The sequence below is a fragment of the Salvelinus fontinalis genome, chromosome 6 (assembly GCF_029448725.1).
Source record: "Salvelinus fontinalis isolate EN_2023a chromosome 6, ASM2944872v1, whole genome shotgun sequence".
Lineage (NCBI taxonomy): Eukaryota > Metazoa > Chordata > Actinopteri > Salmoniformes > Salmonidae > Salvelinus > Salvelinus fontinalis.
This window is the reverse complement of record NC_074670.1, coordinates 15,875,301-15,893,915: the sequence shown is the minus strand read 5'-3', so window position 1 is coordinate 15,893,915 and position 18,615 is coordinate 15,875,301. Positions and strand designations below refer to the sequence as shown.

Genomic DNA, 18,615 nt, shown 5'->3' with positions numbered 1-18,615 from the left:
AACCTGTTTGGTTACCTAAAAGACAGATACAAATGTATTGGGGTGAGGGGCTGGTCCAACTCAAAGTGTCATAAAAAAGCACCCCCCCCTCCCCAAAGTAAAAAATATTTTCACATGACCTTCCCCTTCTACTATAAAATAAACTGAACATCCTCCCCACTCATAGAAGTAACTCAAAATAATGTTTACAACCACAAATAACAATAACTGTAGCATTCTTTTGTGGCACAGTTGATGCCACGCAGGGCTAGTTTGAGTGCTCACTGACCACCACAGACGAGCTCACTCACCCTGCCTGTTTCATTAAACTACGATCAGTGCTTGCTAAAGACAATGATCAGCTAGGGGGAAATCTGATTTAGTACATTTCCGATCAGAATATTTTGTATAAAGATAAACATTATATTGTTAGATTATAGGAGTAACTCTGAAAAGTTACTGAAAGACCTGAAACAGTCTTACTCACCTCAAGTTCAACTGTCAGAAACAGTTGGAGCGCCGGGGCACACTGCCTTCATACCATAGGCCTGCAGTAGCTAAAGATTAATAATAGCCACACAATACCAAACCACAATACCAAACTTCACAAACATTTCTAGACTTTATGAGGGTAATATCAAAAGTTAGTCAAGCCATTGTTTAGAGGGAAAATATGAGCAGAAGAGCAAATGTAAACCAGGGAAAAAATGCACTACCCTCTCCTGTGCCACCCCCAAAAACACACAACCCTCCCAAAAGAAAAACATTTTGGAAACCTCTCCCCCACAGTAAATTTCAATCTGTTCCTAAACACAGTTTTTCCTTTAGGTATTTTTTTGTATTGTGTTAAAGCAACTGTACTTGTCAATGTATCAATTATGTAGGTTATATGGCACAAATGTTTACTGAGGTACTTGACAACATGGCAATGGCCAATAGACTACCAAGGTACAGTTGAAGTCGGAAGTTTACATACAATTAGGTTGGAGTCATTGTAACTCGTTTTTCAACCACTTCACAATTTCTTGTTAAGGACAACAAAGTCAAGGTATTGGAGTGGCCATCACAAAGCCCTGACCTCAATCCTATAGAACATTTTTGGGCAGAACTGAAAAAGCGTGTGTGAGCAAGGAGGCCTATAAACCTGACTCAGTTACACCAGCTCTGTCAGGAGGAATGGGCCAAAATTCACCCAACTTATTGTGGGAAGCTTGTGGAAGGCTACCTGAAACGTTTGACCCAAGTTCAACAATTTAAAGGCAATGCTACCAAGTACTAATTGAGTGTATGTAAACTTCTAACCCACTGGGAATGTGATGAAGGAAATAAAAGCTGAAAAAAATCATTCTCTCTACTATTATTCTTACTTTTCACATTCTTAAAATAAAGTGGTGATCCTAATTGACCTAAGACAGGGGATTTTACTAGGATTAAATGTCAGGAATTGTGAAAAACTGAGTTTAAATGTATTTGGCTCAGGTGTATGAAAACTTCCGACTTCAACTGTAGATGCACAATCATTTGTGATCAACCGGCTCGATTCGGTCCTATGTAGTAAAATTTGAAATTGTTTTTTTTACATTGGATAAATGTAGACACAACAATATATCATACACTAGAGTTTAGTAACAATGGGAAAGTAATTCTGCTAATCTGACTTTGGTGCAGGTCATGTTGTTCTTCACACTACCGTCTCTGGGAAACACACTATATCAAATCAAATCTACATTTATTTGTCACATACATATCACATAGGATACAGAAGGTGTAAACAATACAGTGAAGCAGTTAATGCATATATATTTTTAATTATTAGATTATTCTTAACCAGACACAGTTCTCTAAATCGGTGGTTCTTGTGAAAGAAATGCTATAACCACCCCCAGCCACATCTAGCTAAGTGGATGGGTCACTATTGTCTGGACATGTACACATGTTCATGAAATACAATAGATTGCCGTAATCACATCCAGAGACACCTGGCTAACTTCATGGGTCATGTAATCATCTGGCAAAGTGGAGTCTTTTGTTTAGACATGTAGCTGGTGCATTCAAGACAACTGGAAAACTTACATACGAGGTCAAATCATGATGGACCACATACAATTTTCTTAAATTGTATGTGCAGGCGTCATCGGCTGGAGTGCTTTTTAATTTAAATTGGCTAATGAATTCGATCAATTAATCAATCAATGTCAGTGATCTTCAGTGAATTCCCGAGTTGGAATTCCAAGTTGGATGACGGTTCAAAATATATATTTAATTTTTTTCCAGTCAGAGCTCATTTTTTTCAGAGTTCCCATTTGTCTTGAATGCACTGAAGTCGGAAGTCAGAGATTTCCGAGTTCTCAGTTGTTTTCAATGTGGCAATAATCCCAACCCAAACTGAGTGTCATAGCTAGCCACAATACATTAATCTGCATGTAGCTAAAGATAACATTCTAGGTACAATGTTAGCAAGCTAGCTAACATTAGGCTAGAGCGAGCAATGAAAATGGCATTTTGAGGTACTTATAATATTACTACACAGATCATACACTAGCTAACAGTATGCTTTAACGTGCAATGAAAACAACTTTCTGACAAACCGTATAAAATCTGAAAATGTAGCTAGCTGGACTCTTACTGTCACACCCTGACTGTAGAGATCTTTTTATGTCTCTATTTTGGTTTGGTCAGGGTGTGATTTGGGTGGGCATTCTATGTTCATTTTCTATGTTTTGTATTTCTTTGTGTTTGGCCGGGTGTGGTTCTCAATCAGAGGCAGCTGTCTATCGTTGTCTTTGATTGAGAATCAAACTTAGGCAGCTTTTTCCCACCTGTGTTTTGTGGGTAGTTATTTTCTGTTTTGTGTTTCTGCATTAGACAGGACTGTTTCGGTTTCGTTCATTCTCTTTGTTATTTTTGTTATAGTGTTCAGTTCAATAAAAAGTATGAACACTTACTACGCTGCGCTTTGGTCCGACTACTCTTCATCCGACGACGAAAATCGTTACAGAACTACCCACCACCAACGGACCAAGCAGCGTGGTAATGAGGAGCAGAGGGTTCAGGACTCCTGGACTTGGGAGGAGATATTGGACGGTAAGGGATCCTGGAGACAGGCTGGGGAATATCGCCGCCTGAAAAAAGAGCTGGAGGCAGCTAAAGCGGAGAGGTGGCGATATGAGGCAAGGCAGCGCAGCAGCACGAGAGGCAGTCCCAAAAGTCAGGCGATAGACCTGAGTCAACTCCCCGTGCTTACCGAAAGCAGCGTGGTACTGGTCAGGCACCGTGTTATGCGGTGAAGCGCACAGTGTCTCCAGTGCGCGCTCATAGCCCGGAGCACTATATGCCAGCCCCCCGCAAGTGCCATGCGAGAGTGGGCATCCAGCCTGGGCGGATTGTGCCAGCTCAGCGCATTTGGTCTCCGGTGCCCTGTTTCGGCCCGGGGTATCCTGCGCCGGCTCTGCGTACTGTGTCTCCGGGGCGCTGGGAGGGTTCAGCTCGTCCTATGCCTGCGCTCCGCCCGTGCCGGGCGAAAGTGGGCATTGAGCCTAATGGAGAGGAGCGAGTGTTAAGCACCAGATCTCCAGTGCTCCCCCACAGCCCGGTTCGACCTGTGCCTGCACTCTGGAGGGTCCGGGCTAAAGTGGGCATTCAGCCTGGAGGAGTGGTGTCAAGGCTGCGCACCAGAGCTCCAGTGCTCCCCCACAGCCCGGTTCATCCGGTGCCTCCTCTACGCACCAGGCCTCCTGTAGGTCTCCCCAGCCTGGTGGGCCCTGTGGCAGCCCCACGCACCAGGCTGTCTCTGCGTCTCCTCCCTCCAGAGCCGTCCTCTAGTCCGGATCCTCCAGCGAAGCCCTCCAGTCCGGATCCTCCAGTGTCACCCTCCAGTCAGGAGCTTCCAGCGACTCCCTCCAGTCCAGAGCCTCCAGCGACGCCCTCCAGTCCAGAGCCTCCAGCGTCGCCCTTCAGTCCGGAGCTTCCAGAGGCGCCCTTCAGTCCGGAGCTTCCAGAGGCGCTCTTCAGTCCGGAGCTTCCAGAGGCGCCCTTCAGTCCGGAGCTTCCAGAGGCGCCCTTCAGTCCGGAGCTTCCAGAGGCGCCCTTCAGTCCGGAGCTTCCAGAGGCGCCCTTCAGTCCGGAGCTTCCAGAGGCGCCCTTCAGTCCGGAGCTTCCAGAGGCGCCCTTCAGTCCGGAGCTTCCAGAGGCGCCCTTCAGTCCGTAGCTTCCAGAGGCGCCCTTCAGTCCGTAGCTTCCAGAGGCGCCCTTCAGTCCGTAGCTTCCAGAGGCGCCCTTCAGTCCGTAGCTTCCAGAGGCGCCCTTCAGTCCGGAGCTCCCAACAAGGGTCCCCAGTCTGGGGCCCGCTACAAGGGTGCCCAGTCCGGCCCTCACAACGAGGGTCCCCAGTCCGGGGCCCGCTACGAGGGTCCCTAGTCCAGGGTCGGCGGCGAGGGTCCCCGCTCTAGAGGCGTCACCTAAGTGGGCTGAGCCAGAGGTGGAGCGGGGTCTACGTCCCTCACCAGAGCTGCCACCGCAGAGAAATGCCCACCCAGACCCTCTCCTATGGGTTCAGGTTTTGCGGCCGGAGAGGTACTGTCACGCCCTGACCGTAGAGATATTTTTATGTCTCTATTTTGGTTTGGTCAGGGTGTGATTTGGGTGGGCATTCTATGTTAATTTTCTATGTTTTGTATTTCTTTGTTTGGCCGGGTGTGGTTCTCAATCAGAGGCAGCTGTCTATCATTGTCTCTGATTGAGATTCAGAGATTTAGCTTTTTCCCACCTGTGTTTTGTGGGTAGTTATTTTCTGTTTTGTGTTTCTGCACCTGACAGGACTGTTTCAGTTTCGTTCATTCTCTTTGTTATTTTTGTTATAGTGTTCAGTGCAATAAAAAGTATGAACACTTACCACGCTGCGCTTTGGTCTGACTACTCTTTATCCGACGACGAAGTCTTTACAGATCTGCTTCATTTGTACTTTTGTTATTTTAATCCATGGAATCAGTGAGTGCCTCTCAGAGAATCAGGTGTGACTCCACTAGTGAACAGTCAAGTGGTCAGGTAAGTACTTTTAATACAACTGTTGACATAACTTGTAATGGTTGTGTATAGCCCAATCTGATATTCCTGTCTCTTTTTTACAATAATAATTTTATTTCAGGGCCATTATAATCACTGGGGTTCTATATGTATCATGGTTTCATTTGACCAAAATACCTAAACATGAATTGTTATTTTTATGATGGAGATGCAAATATGTTTAATTATGCTGCATTGCGTTTCTCTGAGAGAAACTAAAAGAGGAAGAGAGAGACACCACAGGAGAGTGTGTACTCTGATGTCAGGTGTTCAGACTGGGAGTGAACTTTGTTTCAGATAAGTGTCAGTACTGTGTTTCAGATACAGTGCATTCGGAAAGTATTCAGACCCCTTCACTTTTTCCAAATGTTGTTAACCTCTTGAGCCTATGTGGGGTGCTATTTCGATCTTGGAAAAATGAGTTCCCAAATTAAACTGCCTCGTACTCAATTCTTGCTCGTACAATATGCATATTATTATTACTATTGGATAGAAAACACTCTCTAGTTTCTAAAACCGTTTGAATTATTTCTCTGAGTGAAACAGAACTCATTCTGCAGCACTTTTCCTGTCAGGGAGTGAGATTTCAGAAATCGTGGTCCCTGTTCTAGGGTCAGTTTATAAGTCCCCATGCAAGCTATGGGGGCTACATGCACTGCATACGCCTTCCTCTAGATGTCAGTAAGCGGGGAGAATTTGAATGGAGTCGATTGCGCAATCTGGGACCTTATATAGGACCGTGGAACGGAAGGACCTTCCTTTTCAACAGTGCGCTTGACGCATGAAGACATCACAATGGCGTCCTGCAAACGCTTTCGTTTTAGTAGTTCTATATCTCCGGTCATGTTTTTATTCGTTATAGGTGTTAAAGACATCATAAGGTAGTTAATTTAAACCGACTTATAGCAGTTTATAGCAGTTTATTGCGATTTTCTGGGATTTCTTTGCCATGAGCTTTCACGAGTTGGACACCACTCCAGTTGGCGGCTAACATTAGCGGCTATTTCGACCGGACAAGAGGACATCTTTCAACCCAAAGACGATTGTTCTGGAGAAAGGACACCTTGCCCAAGATTCTGATGGAAGCTCAGCTAATAGTAAGCAGTCTTTATGCTGTTAATTCGTACTTATGTTGACAAATGTCAGATAATAATTCCGCCATGAATTATGGTGCGGTCTCGCTTTAGCGCACGCTGTATGCTTGAAGTAACGTTAATTTTAAAAATGTAATTCAGCGATTGCATTAAGAACTAATTTGTCTTTCAATTGCTGTCCAACCTGTATTTTTTAGTCAAGTTTTGGAATAGTTACTGATTAGATTAGGTGCCTCTTCAAAGATTTCTCCTGCCATTTTCTGGGCAGCTTTGCTACTTTTCTCATTGTATAACCACGATTTGTGCCGCTAAATATGCACATTTTCGAACAAACTCTAGATGCATTGTGTAATATGATGTTATAGGACTGTCATCTGAAGAATTCTGAGAAGGTTAGTGAAAAAATTTATATCCTTTGGTGGTTTATACGTTATCGCTCTTTTTGCCTTGAATCAATGCTGGGGTGATGTTTGCACATGTGCTAAGCTAATATAACGCTATATTGTGTTTTCGCTGTAAAACACTTAGAAAATCTGAAATATTGTCTGGATTCACAAGATCTGTGTCTTTCAATTGCTGTACGTTGTGTATTTTTAAGAAATGTTTTATGATGAGTAATTAGGTAATACACGTTGCTCTCTGTAGTTATTCTAGTCGAGTTGTGATGGTGGCTGCAATGGTAAACTATGATTTATACCTGAAATATGCACATTTTTCTAACAAAACATATGCTATACAATAAATATGTTATCAGACTGTCATCTGATGAATTTGTTTCTTGGTTAGTGGCTATTTATATCTTTATTTGGTCGAATTTGTGAAAGCTACTGATGGAGTAAAAAACTGGTGGAGTAAAAAAAGTGGTGTCTTTTGCTAACGTGGTTAGCTAATAGATTTACATATTGTGTCTTCCCTGTAAAACATTTTAAAAATCAGAAATGATGGCTGGATTCACAAGATGTGTATCTTTCATCTGGTGTCTTGGACTTGTGATTTAATGATATTTAGATGCTAGTATTTACTTGTGACGCTATGCTAGGCTATGCTAGTCAGCTTTTTTACTGATGGGGGTGCTCCCGGATCCGGGTTTGGGAGGAATTAGAGGTTAACAAAATGTGGAAAAAGGGAAGGGGTCTGAATACTTCCCAATGCACTGTATGTCATAACTGTTCAGAAGAAATTAATAATCTAGTTCAGTCATCTCTTTTTACATACCATTTAGAACAATGCATATACATTTAAAATTTCGTTTTTGACTGAACAATTTAGATTTATAACCCTAGTTCATGAAGTTTAATTTGAACTTGTATCATAGAATGAACTCATACTTCATAAATCTATTAAAATATATATTTGCTAAAATATTTGGTATTTCTCATTGAATCATCAATGTAATTTGATCTTATTTTGTTCTTGAATATGATAAGAGTCTCATACATTTGTCAATAAAATTGAAAGAATCTGGATTTGTATTTGACCTGATAAATGTTACAAAATATTAAAATGCATATTTAAACCTTAAAATAAATGTAAGTCAACATTACACATTATGCTTCACACTCAGCGTTAAAGGGAAAGTTCAGGATTTTACAACTTCATGTTAACTCCATGAAAGTAGCCTATGTGTCACTACAAAATGTAATCCGTTGGTCGGTTTGCTCTAAGCAGGAACTACAGACTTCAGCTAACTTTAGCCACATCTAGCAAAAATTCTATGAGAATGATAGGGGGAATTTTCATGGCCAAACAACTCCCTATTTGGTTTGATGTTACTTAAAGGTAATTTTTCCATTAAAAAAAACACTGCACAATTTCCCTATCACTTCCATTGATTGCTAGCCATAGGTTGCTAAAGGTAGTGCGAATTTGTTGTGGCTATTTCCCAGACATAGATTAAGCCTAGTCCTGGACGAAATAGCTCTTTCAATGGAAAATCTCTATTGAAAATGTTTTTAGTCATGGTCTAGGCTTATTCTGTGTCTGGGATATGGCACCACTTAGCAATGGTTGCCGTAAAGTAGGCCAACAAATAAATCTTTAGATTGCATAAAGTACATGGTTGAAAATGGGTGGAAACGTTACACAGGAAGTGATGCATGCCTTTCCCCTAACCAATCAAGTCATTGTTGGATTTTAAATAATTTTGTCATTCATAGTAACAATGAAAAACAGTTGTTAAAGCTACAGTCAGTCCACATCAAGATGATCAGAATCTGCCTTCTTTGCGGACTTCTCTCTCAAGTGTGTAAGTGCATGTCCTAATCTCACATAATATTTAACTGAACACTAAAAAGGAAAATTGAAAAGAATAACACTATCTTATTGGAAAGTCATATCTAAAGGTAATGAAATATATTCAGTTTGGACAGCAATGTGACCGATATATCTTCAAACAATTTGAATTGCAGTAGTTTGATGACTTAATTAAGAAAATACAGTGTTATTCAAAGGATGAACATTGTCCATTTGAAATTGACATCTGATTACGTTCACATTTTGGCAGACATGATTCAGACTGAAGACACTCCTCAACCAATACCCGTGACTACTCGTCTATTTGGAGACACTATATCTTTGCCATGTCCTAAAGTGGATTCTCAACAATTCCTGTACTGGTACAGACAAACTGTTGGCCAATTGCCCCATCTTGTTGCATCTGTAAACTATGCATCAGGACCTGTACTTAAAGGAGAGTTTAAGAACCCACGTTTCCATGTGGAGGAATCTGAATATGTGTACAATCTCAAAATCAGAAATATCAGCACATTAGATGAGGCAACATACTTTTGTGGAATGGGGACAATGTTTGGGATGAAGTATGGAAATGCAACATTTTTGGCTGTGAAGGGTAATTTAATTTTAACTGTGTATTTCAATGTTCACCAAGTGTTTTTGTGTATTGTTATACATACAGTAGATGTACACTGCTATATACTGTAGATGTTCAGAAAAAGTATAAACAATCTTGCTGCTGTATGCATAGAAAGGATATTCATGGTTGAGTGTCATAATGGTAAAATGTAAAGACAATTCGTCATTTTTGGAGACAGGTTTTTGAAATGACAACGTTACGGTATAGCTAGCAAAATAGTGTAGAAATGGTAGCTAACTAACTTTTACTGTAAACAACTCTTAAGCTGGCTAGCTAAGCATCTTGGTTGTCTGTGTGGCGAATAAATTAGAATTATTGCTGACAACTAAATAAAAAAATGTAAGTTAATTAGTAGCCACACCACTCTTTTCTAGCAGACAAAACACTGTTTACAAAACTGATGTGCCTCAAAGAATGATTACTATTTAAAATTAAAATCTCCACTTCACAATTTCACAATATAGGACACAATCAACTTACATTGCTGCAGCAACCAGTTTCTGATCTAGTCCATCCAGGAGACTCTGTGACTCTACAGTGTACAGTACTCTCTGAGACCTGTACAGGAGAACACAGTGTGTACTGGTTCAGAGCCGGATCAGGAGAATCCCATCCAGGAGTCATTTACACCCCTGGGAACAGGAGAGATGAGTGTGAAAAGAGCCCTGAGACTCCCGCTCCTACACAGAGCTGTGTCTACAACCTCTCCAAGAACAACCTCAGTCTCACTGATGCTGGGACTTACTACTGTGCTGTGGCCACATGTGGGAAGATCCTGTTTGGCAACGGAACAAACCTAAATATTGGTAAGTAATGAATACTATGTGTTATAGTGTCGGAATTATAGAAGGTTTAGTAATATTTAAGAGGTGTATATACAATGAGTGTACAAAACATTAAGAACATTTCCCTAATCTTGAGTTAGACCCCCTTTTACCCTCAGAACAGCCTCAATTCATCAGGGCATGGACTCTACAAGGTGTCGAAAGCGTTCCACAGGGATGCTGGCCCATGTTGACTCCAATGCTTCCCACAGTTGTGTCAAGTTGGCTGGATGTACTTTGGGTGATGGACCATTCTTGATACACACGTGAAACTGTTGAGCCTGAATAATCCAGCAGCGGTCCAATTCTTGACACACTCAAATCGGTGCTCCTGGCACCTACTACCATACCCCGTTCAAAGACACTTAAACATTTTGTCTTGCCCATTCACCCTGTGAATGGCACACATACACAATCCATGTCTCAATTGTCTCAAGGCTTAAAAATCCTTCCGTAACCTGTCTCCTCCCCTTCTTAACCTCACTAAGGTAGGGGGCACTATTTTCACTGGATGAAAAGCATGTCCAAAGTAAACTGCCTGCTACTCAGGCCCAGAATCTAGGATTTGGATAGAAAACACTCCAAAGTTTCTAAAACTGTTAAAATAATGTCTGTGAGTATAACAGAACTGAAATGGCAGGCGAAAACCTGAGGAAAGTCCATCCAGGAAGTTCCATGAATTTCAAATGGCTGTTTTTCCAATGAAAGCCTATCCACCATTTAAAGGGATAGGATCCAGATTCCATTCCCTATGGCTTCCACTAGTTGTGAACAGTCTTTAGATATTGTTTCAGGCTTTTACTCTGAAAATTGAGGGAGAATGACAACTTTGAATGAGTGGATAGAGGGATGTCCCCAGAGCTGGTTACTGCGCACGACCGAGAGCACGCCTTACTTGTTTTTCTTTTATATTGACGGCGCTATTGTCCGGTTGAACTATTATCGATTATTTAGGCTAAAAACAACCTGAGGATTGATTATTAACACCGTTTGACATGTTTCTACGAACTTTACAGGTACATTTTGGAATTTTCGTCTGACTGTTGTGACCGCATTTAAGCCATTGGATTACTGAAGGATTCCTGAGATTTGTGGATATAAAGAGGGACTTGATCGAACAAAAATGATATTTATTGTGTAACAGGGAGTCTTGTGAGTGCAACCATACGAAGATCATCAAAGGTAAGTGATTAATTTTATTGCTATTTCTGACTTTCGTGACTAATCTACTGGGCTGGTAACTGTACGTAATGTTTTGTGTGCTGAGCGCTGTCCTCAGATAATCGCATGGTTTGCTTTCGCCGTAAAGCCTTTTTGAAATCTGACATGGCGGCTGGATTAACAAGAAGTTAAGCTTTATTTTGATGTATAACACATATATTTTCAAGAATGTTAAATATTTGAATTGAGTATTTTTGAATTTCGCGCTCTGCAATTTCACTGGATGTTGGCCAAGTGGGACGCTTCCGTCCCAGGTACCCATAAGAAGTTTTAAACACTGATTGAAGTGGATTTAACAAGTGACATCAATAAGGGATCATATCTTTCACCTTGATTCACCTGGTCAGTCTGTCATGGAAATAGCAGGTTTTCATAATGTTTTGTACAGACAGTGTATATATAGCACAGTGGTTGAGGTCTATGTGCCTTTTGCTATAGCAATATTCTAATCATTGACCAGAAATGAATGTTCAGCTGTAAATTCTTAGATGTTGTTAACAAAATGCAACCTGCTGATAGTCATGAATAACATTTTAAGGAAATAGAAACTTCAATTTTTCAATTAATCTCTCCTTCAAAATGTGGCTTTAATCAATCCATAACTTTTATATGATGACAACAATTTAATGTGTATAGCGCTTTTCATTTAAAAAATAATCTCAAAACGTTAAAAAGCTAAACAAAATGACAAACACAACAAATGTAAATTGAGATGACGGAGATGGAGATTAAACGTCCCTAGTCAGATTAGAATGATGGAGATGGAGATTGATTGTCCCTAGTCTCACATTAGAATGGTGGTGATGGAGATTGAATGTCCCTCGTGACGTTAGAATGATGGGTATGGAGATTGAATGTCCCTAGTCTGACATTAGAATGAGGGAGATTGAGATTGAATGTCCCTAGTCTGACATTAGAATGAGGGAGATGGAGATTGAATGTCCCTAGTCACATTGGAATGATGGATATGGAGATGGAATGTCCTTAGTCATATTAGGGAAAGGGAGTTGCGGAAATTAGAGTAGAAAGGAAGGATAGAGATGAAACAGATAGTCCCTCATCATAGCACCACACCTGCTTCTCCTACATTCAGTTCCTCCATAGAAGCCGCGCCTTTCTGTTGGTACTGGTCGTCCATTACCAAAAATGTAGCAACCACCTGGGTGATGCCACGGCTGCTGAAAAGTGCTAGAAAAGTCATCAGAAATCACAGTTGTTAGGAATAGTCCCTGATCGTCCTCTGTCATCTTCAGACACTATTCTATTTGAATGTAAGGGTGGTATATCTCTCTTACTGTTTTGTTGTAATATAAATGGTTGTATACTGTATATATATATATATATATATATATATCTTACTATTTAATTTTAATATAAGGGTGATATCTCTTTTCCTGTTTTATTTTAATATAAGGGTGGTATATCTCTTTTCCTGTTTTATCTTAATATAAGGGTGGTATCTCTCTCACAATTTCTTTTTTTATATAAGGGTGGTATATATCGACGCTTATTATTTTTTTTAAATCTTCCTTTTAGGAAAATCGCTGGATCATGTAGTCATTGGACTGGGAGTGACATCAGTTTTCTGTGTGATTGTGATCATTATCCTTGTCTTCACCAGAAATACAAAGCCAATTTGTGAACATTGTAAAGGTGACCTCTTTGGAATTACACACTGTAGTTGAACACCTAATACATTTTAATGCACAATACTTCTCATCAAGTATAATACCTCTGTCTTTTACCTATCTTGACTTTTGTAATGTTGATTCTTTGTTTTTATTCATGTTAACAGTGCGTGTTGCTCAGAATATTGGACATGACAATTCAACCACTGAATGTGATCAGGTAAATAAATACAGTTGCTATAATATTGTCTTGTTGGTAGATGATTTGTAATATGATACTAGACACTCCAATTACCTGACTATTATTATGACTACATTTTTATCAAAACCAACATCATGATGATTCTTCACAGGAACAAGACCCAAATACCCTGAATTATGCTGCATTGCATTTCTCTGAGAGGAAAACTAAAAGAGGAAGAAAGAAGAGAGAGACACCACAGGAGAGTGTGTACTCTGATGTCAGGTGTTCAGACTGTGACTGAACTTTGTTCATGTGCAGAGGAATGGGTGTAGTTAGGCAGTAAACGTTTCCTAATATATAATGTATTTAAACAGTCATGATATTTTAGCCTCACTGATACAGTGAAATGTTGTATCATGTGAGACAGTGGCGGAATTTTCCCTATACCCATCATGACGTTGCTACAACCTAGTGTACGAATGAAAGTTTCAGATTTTTTTTTACCGAATTGGCGGAATGAATACACCCCTGATCACACGCAGAACTCACTTTCATAGCCACATACAAACAGCTCGCTGTATTCCTTTTCGCATCTATGCGCTCTCCTCCTCTCACCTTTTCCCTTCGCTTATGTACTTCATAGCACAACACATCAGCTGTCTGTGACCAGGGGAAAAAACCTTTCAAGCCAAACTTTCATATCATAACCTCTACACACAGCCTACATTGTTGTCACCATATTAGCCAAAGTAACGTCATAGTCAACATAGCTAATAGAATTAACGCGTTAGTTAACCCGCTTGCGATTATGCAGTACAAGTCAGTAAGCAGTTTATTACCTACACCAGCGGGCCCTGTTGGCAAAAATTTGTAAAACCAAAAGCTTACCTCGACTTGAAAGAGTTACAGTTTTGGGTAGTTATAGCCAGCTAGCTAACATAGCATCCCTTTGTTTGAGCCGGGTGTTTGTGTTGGCTAAACTAGCTAACTGCATTTGCTAGCTAAGTATGTTTTTTTAAAAGGAATTAGTTTGTTCAAAACTGTTCAACTATTGTCTTTCTCTTTGAGTCAACTACTCACCACATTTTATGCACTGCAGTGGTAGCTAGATGTAGTTTATGCTTTCAGTACTAGATTCATTCTCTGATCCTTTGATTGAGTGGACAACGTTTCAGTTAATGCTATAAGTGCTCTGATGAGTTTGAGGATGTCCTCCGGAAGTTGTTATAATTACTGTGTACGTCTATGGAAGGCAGTGAGAAACATGAGGATGGAAGCTAGCTGTCCTCCAGCTACACCATGGTGCCTACCCTAGAGAGTGCTGATGAGGCTACTGTAGACCTTCATTGCAAAACAGTGTGTTTTAATCAATTATTTGGTGACTTGAATATATTTTGTGTAGTTTTATCTAAAAGGATAACTTCTTAAATGTTTCACAATTTTATTTTTATGAAATTCACTTAGGAGGATGGTCCTCCCCTTCCTCCTCTGAGGAGACTCCACTGATGTAAGAAGCTCATTCTTCTAGGAGCGTTCTGTCAGAGCAACACTGTTATGGAATGGCTTGTCCTGTCAGGTAGAGGGCCAGAAACCATTGAGGTCTTTAAATCACTCCTGGCCTTTAATCTGCGATTGTACTGTTATTTTAGACTTCCTTAGTGATTCTATGTTCTCCTCTTCTACTATATCTCAGCACATTGTTTAGACATACTGTTTAACTGTGAGCCAACTCAATGGCCTTGTGCTTAGTGTCCACTGTGAGATTAGAAGGTTGAGGGTTTGATTCCCGGTCAAGTCATATCAATTACTCTAAAAATGGGACCGGATGCCTCTCTGCTTGGCACTCAGCATAAAGGAGATGGATTGGGATAAGTGTCCTGTCCAGGAGGTGTACTTGTACATCAAGCTGCCTTCCGCTATAGAGTCAGGACATAGTCTCCTGCCCCTATGAGCCGTTCTGGCTCAGACAAGGATTACTTACTTACCTATTGTTCTACTGTAAAGTGTGTTGCAATAATATACTTCAAAGAACATTTGACTGGATCAGCCCTCATTTGAAGTCTTTTTTCTCTGTTTGCAATAATGTATAATTGTATTATGGTTCTATTTTAATTGTTTGAATCATTTTTGCTAAATGTGTTATTGTTGTGGTATTTACTGTAACCCATGAAACAAACAATAAGATAGAATAACTTCTTAAACATTGTATATAATGTAGGTTAATTACATTATACAGTTTTCCTGGCGTCCATCAGCATACTATATTTATAGCTATAATGTACCAGCATTTACCTGTAGGGCTATGTCGAATCATCAAACCACTTTATCATTAAACGTTTTCTGATTCATCACATTATTGAAAATGGAGCTTTTAATAATGGTACAAAGGGGGATTTACACAACTGTCATCAAAGTTCAACTCTTTGAAATTGACTACTAATTAAACATACTGCACATTCACACTTGATTTCTGAAATAATCAATGAAACAAAAAAACACAAGCCAGAAACTGTACTGTAATGTATATGTAGGATTGGTTAATAACTCTTGGAATTTTGATTTCTATAATAAATTATTTGTTTCAGTCAGGTTGCAACTTCCAATGGTTGAACGACTGGATGCTGGTAAAGTTCACTGCAGTGTATTGTAGCCAATCACCACTGAATCCTTGACAAGAAACAAGGAGACAAGACCTAATATTCCTAATAAATGTGAATTATTTCTTCAGGGATTTGTTTAGAATAGTACAGTGGCATAGCAGGAAACTCAAATGGCTGGTCTCAGTATAAAGTGAAATTAAATAATTAACGTTAATCAGTAAGACACTAATCACTTAATGTATATGCTTGTGTAGGCCACTATATGTACCTGTTGACTCAACTGGTGAGCAATGAGAGTGCCATCACAGATTTTCAGAAAGATGGAACCTGTTTCAACAACAGAATGAATACCAATTACATATTTAAAAAAAAAAATATTCTTACATTAGTAAATATATGTTATTTAAAATGAATAACCTCTCCACGTGATGTTTGTGTGACATAGAAAAAAAATGAACGAATCGTTTAAAATGGTATGTTTCATGTAGTGAACACTTTTAAATAATGCCATTAATTGAAGTATAGAACCAGCTGTTAAATTACAGCACCACTGCAATTCTCACTGTTTGTTTCACTTGGACTTCAGTGGATAAGGATCAGTAAAACAGCATTCATCATCAGTGTTCCACACAGACCAATACCAACTGGAATGAGGGCATTACTGTCCTTCCCAACTACAGTACAAACACATGGGGGAACATAATAAAAATAGCTTTGTATGATTGTGGGATAACTGAAGAACAACAGACTACTCTCATTTATCTGTCCCTGTTAAAATGTTTAGTATTAAAAAAATTATATAGTCTGAAACTTGCATTGCAATAGTAAAATATTTCATAGCTAAATTAGATGATGCCTAGATATTATGATTAATTTGTTGAGATTGTCATGACAGTCCTGTGAGCGTCCGAATGGGTCAGATCAGCATGGCAATGGATGACAGGAACTGGTGGGGGTTTGACACCTCACACCCTGTTGTAAATTAAAGGAGAGGAGATCCAGAGAACATCCCTCTACAAATCTACACAGTAACGTTCATTTGTTTACACAGACAGTTTTCCCGCCGAAATTCTAACACGTTCTAAAGCGAATACTGGAACAATATTTCTAACATATAATGTAGGGAATGGTCAGAGGTGATCTGAAGAATAATCATGCCGTAAGGGTTGTTATTTTTTGATGTCATTAAAAAGGTTATAAAGGAAATACTGTAACTTGAAAAGTATATACACTACATGTACGAAGTTGCCATCCTCTATGTTGTACATGAAATATGATGACAGTATTTTTTTAAAGATGGGAATGTGATTTTAGGAGCCATAAGAGATAATTTGTCTCCTATAAACTTTGCACAGTAAGTAGCCACGCCCTGAGTGAGGTCAGAGAGCGTGTCAGGTTGACAGAGCTGTGCCTTTCGACCAGAGTGCATAAATGGATTGGTAATTTTTTTTACATTTAGACCAGAGAGGCGTGTAGCTGCAGCTCACGTCCAAAGTGGTTTGAACTGTGAAATCTCAACACGAGGTAGAGGCGAGAAGCTCACCTCCCAGACAATCACTGGTACAGCTGATTATCTGTCCTAAGTAAAGTATCTAGAAAAGTACATTTAAGTGGGACCATTCTACTACTCTTCAACCCATCATATTCTACTACTCTTCTCAAATCACTGTATTCTACTACTCTGATCACCAATGGGAACCAAGGAGCATCTTCTAGAATGAACAACAGTGGAAGATTGGGGGTACCCCTTTTGGACAATCAGAGCCTTACAAGCACGCCACAGAAAGGCCCAACACCCTTCGGAAGGAGAGCTGGTTCCAACAGAGAGCCAAGGCAAACGAAGGAATTAAAAGATAAATACATTCATGATTTCTTACTCCAAACGGAGTGCAGTTCACTTGCAAAGTATATGATTACTGTGAGAATAGTTTCTAAAATGTATCAACAATAAGTGTCTCTTTTTCTCTCTCTGTCTCCCTCTCTGTCTCCTTGGTAACAAGCCACCATATGTTGTGTCAGTCTGCTAGGGACCCTTTTTCTAATGTATTAAGTGTATAAGTTTATCTTGTGTTATCATTTAGTTAGCTAGTAAATAAAAAATTCAACCAACTTGTTTAGTACTGAATCATAAGTAAAGCTGGATTCTTTGCAGATGCAGGAGGTCACGACTGTTCAGAATGATGATATGATACGAGGTTATGATTAATACGTTGACTGTTTTATGGATAGGTAAACACATTTAGAGTTTAATTCAGGAGATGGTAACATGCTTAATTTAATCAGCTAACAATTAAACATAGTTGATTAGATAAATAAGAGTCATCAGATTAGTGAAAGTAAAGTCACAACTAGGTGAATGTTTGATTTAGCTGCAATATAAATTCTGAGGTTCCTAGAATTTTTACCTTTACCTTCTGATGGATTACATTGACAGTAAAGTAAAAGTACCATCTAGGTGTGTCCCGTTGCCAAACAGAATCTCCGCACAAGGTTGGCATATCTGTATTTGGTGGGTTTATCCCATTCCTCTCTGTAGCTCCGCTCAAGCTCTGTGAGATTGGATGGGGAGCATCGCTGCAAAGCTATTTTCAGGTCACTCCAGAGATGTTTGATCGGGTTCAAGTCCAGGCTCTTTCTGGGCCACTCAAGGACATTACTGGCTGTGTGCTTCAGGTCATTGTCCTGTTGGAAAGTGAACCTTCGCCCCAGTCTGAGGACCTGAGCGATCTGGAGCAGGTTTTCATCAAGTGTCTCTCTGTACATTGCTTCGCTCATCTTTGCCTCAATTCTGAGGAGTCTTCCATCCTTGCCGCTAAAAAACAGCATGATGCTGCCACCACCATAATTCACTGTAGGGATGGTGCCAGGTTTCCTCCAGACGTAACGCTTGGCATTCAGGCCAAAGAATTCAATCTTGGTTTCATCAGACCAGAGAATTTTGTTTTTCATGGTCTAAGAGTCTTTAGGTGCCTTTTGGCAAACTCCAAGCGGGCTGTCATGTTCCTTTTCCTGAGGAGTTGCTTCCGTCTGGCCACTTTATCATAAAGGCCTGATTGGTGGAGTGCTGCAGAGATAGTTGTCCTTCTAGAAGGTTCTCCCATCTCCACAGAGTGCGCGATGACCATCAGATTCTTAGTCACCTCCCTGACCAA

The 18,615-nt window shown here is 40.1% G+C and overlaps 1 protein-coding gene across 1 annotated transcript; it reads left to right on the top strand.

Annotated features, from left to right (window-relative positions):
• The first annotated feature begins 8,304 nt into the window (after window positions 1-8,304).
• On the top strand, window positions 8,305-15,303 carry LOC129857152 (uncharacterized). The gene is made up of 6 exons (XM_055925122.1): window positions 8,305-8,379; window positions 8,638-8,982; window positions 9,471-9,812; window positions 12,588-12,704; window positions 12,847-12,899; window positions 13,033-15,303. Exons 1-6 carry the CDS (start codon window positions 8,337-8,339, stop codon window positions 13,162-13,164), a joined length of 1,032 nt encoding a protein of 343 aa, XP_055781097.1. The 5' UTR covers window positions 8,305-8,336; the 3' UTR covers window positions 13,165-15,303.
• Window positions 15,304-18,615: the final 3,312 nt, after the last annotated feature.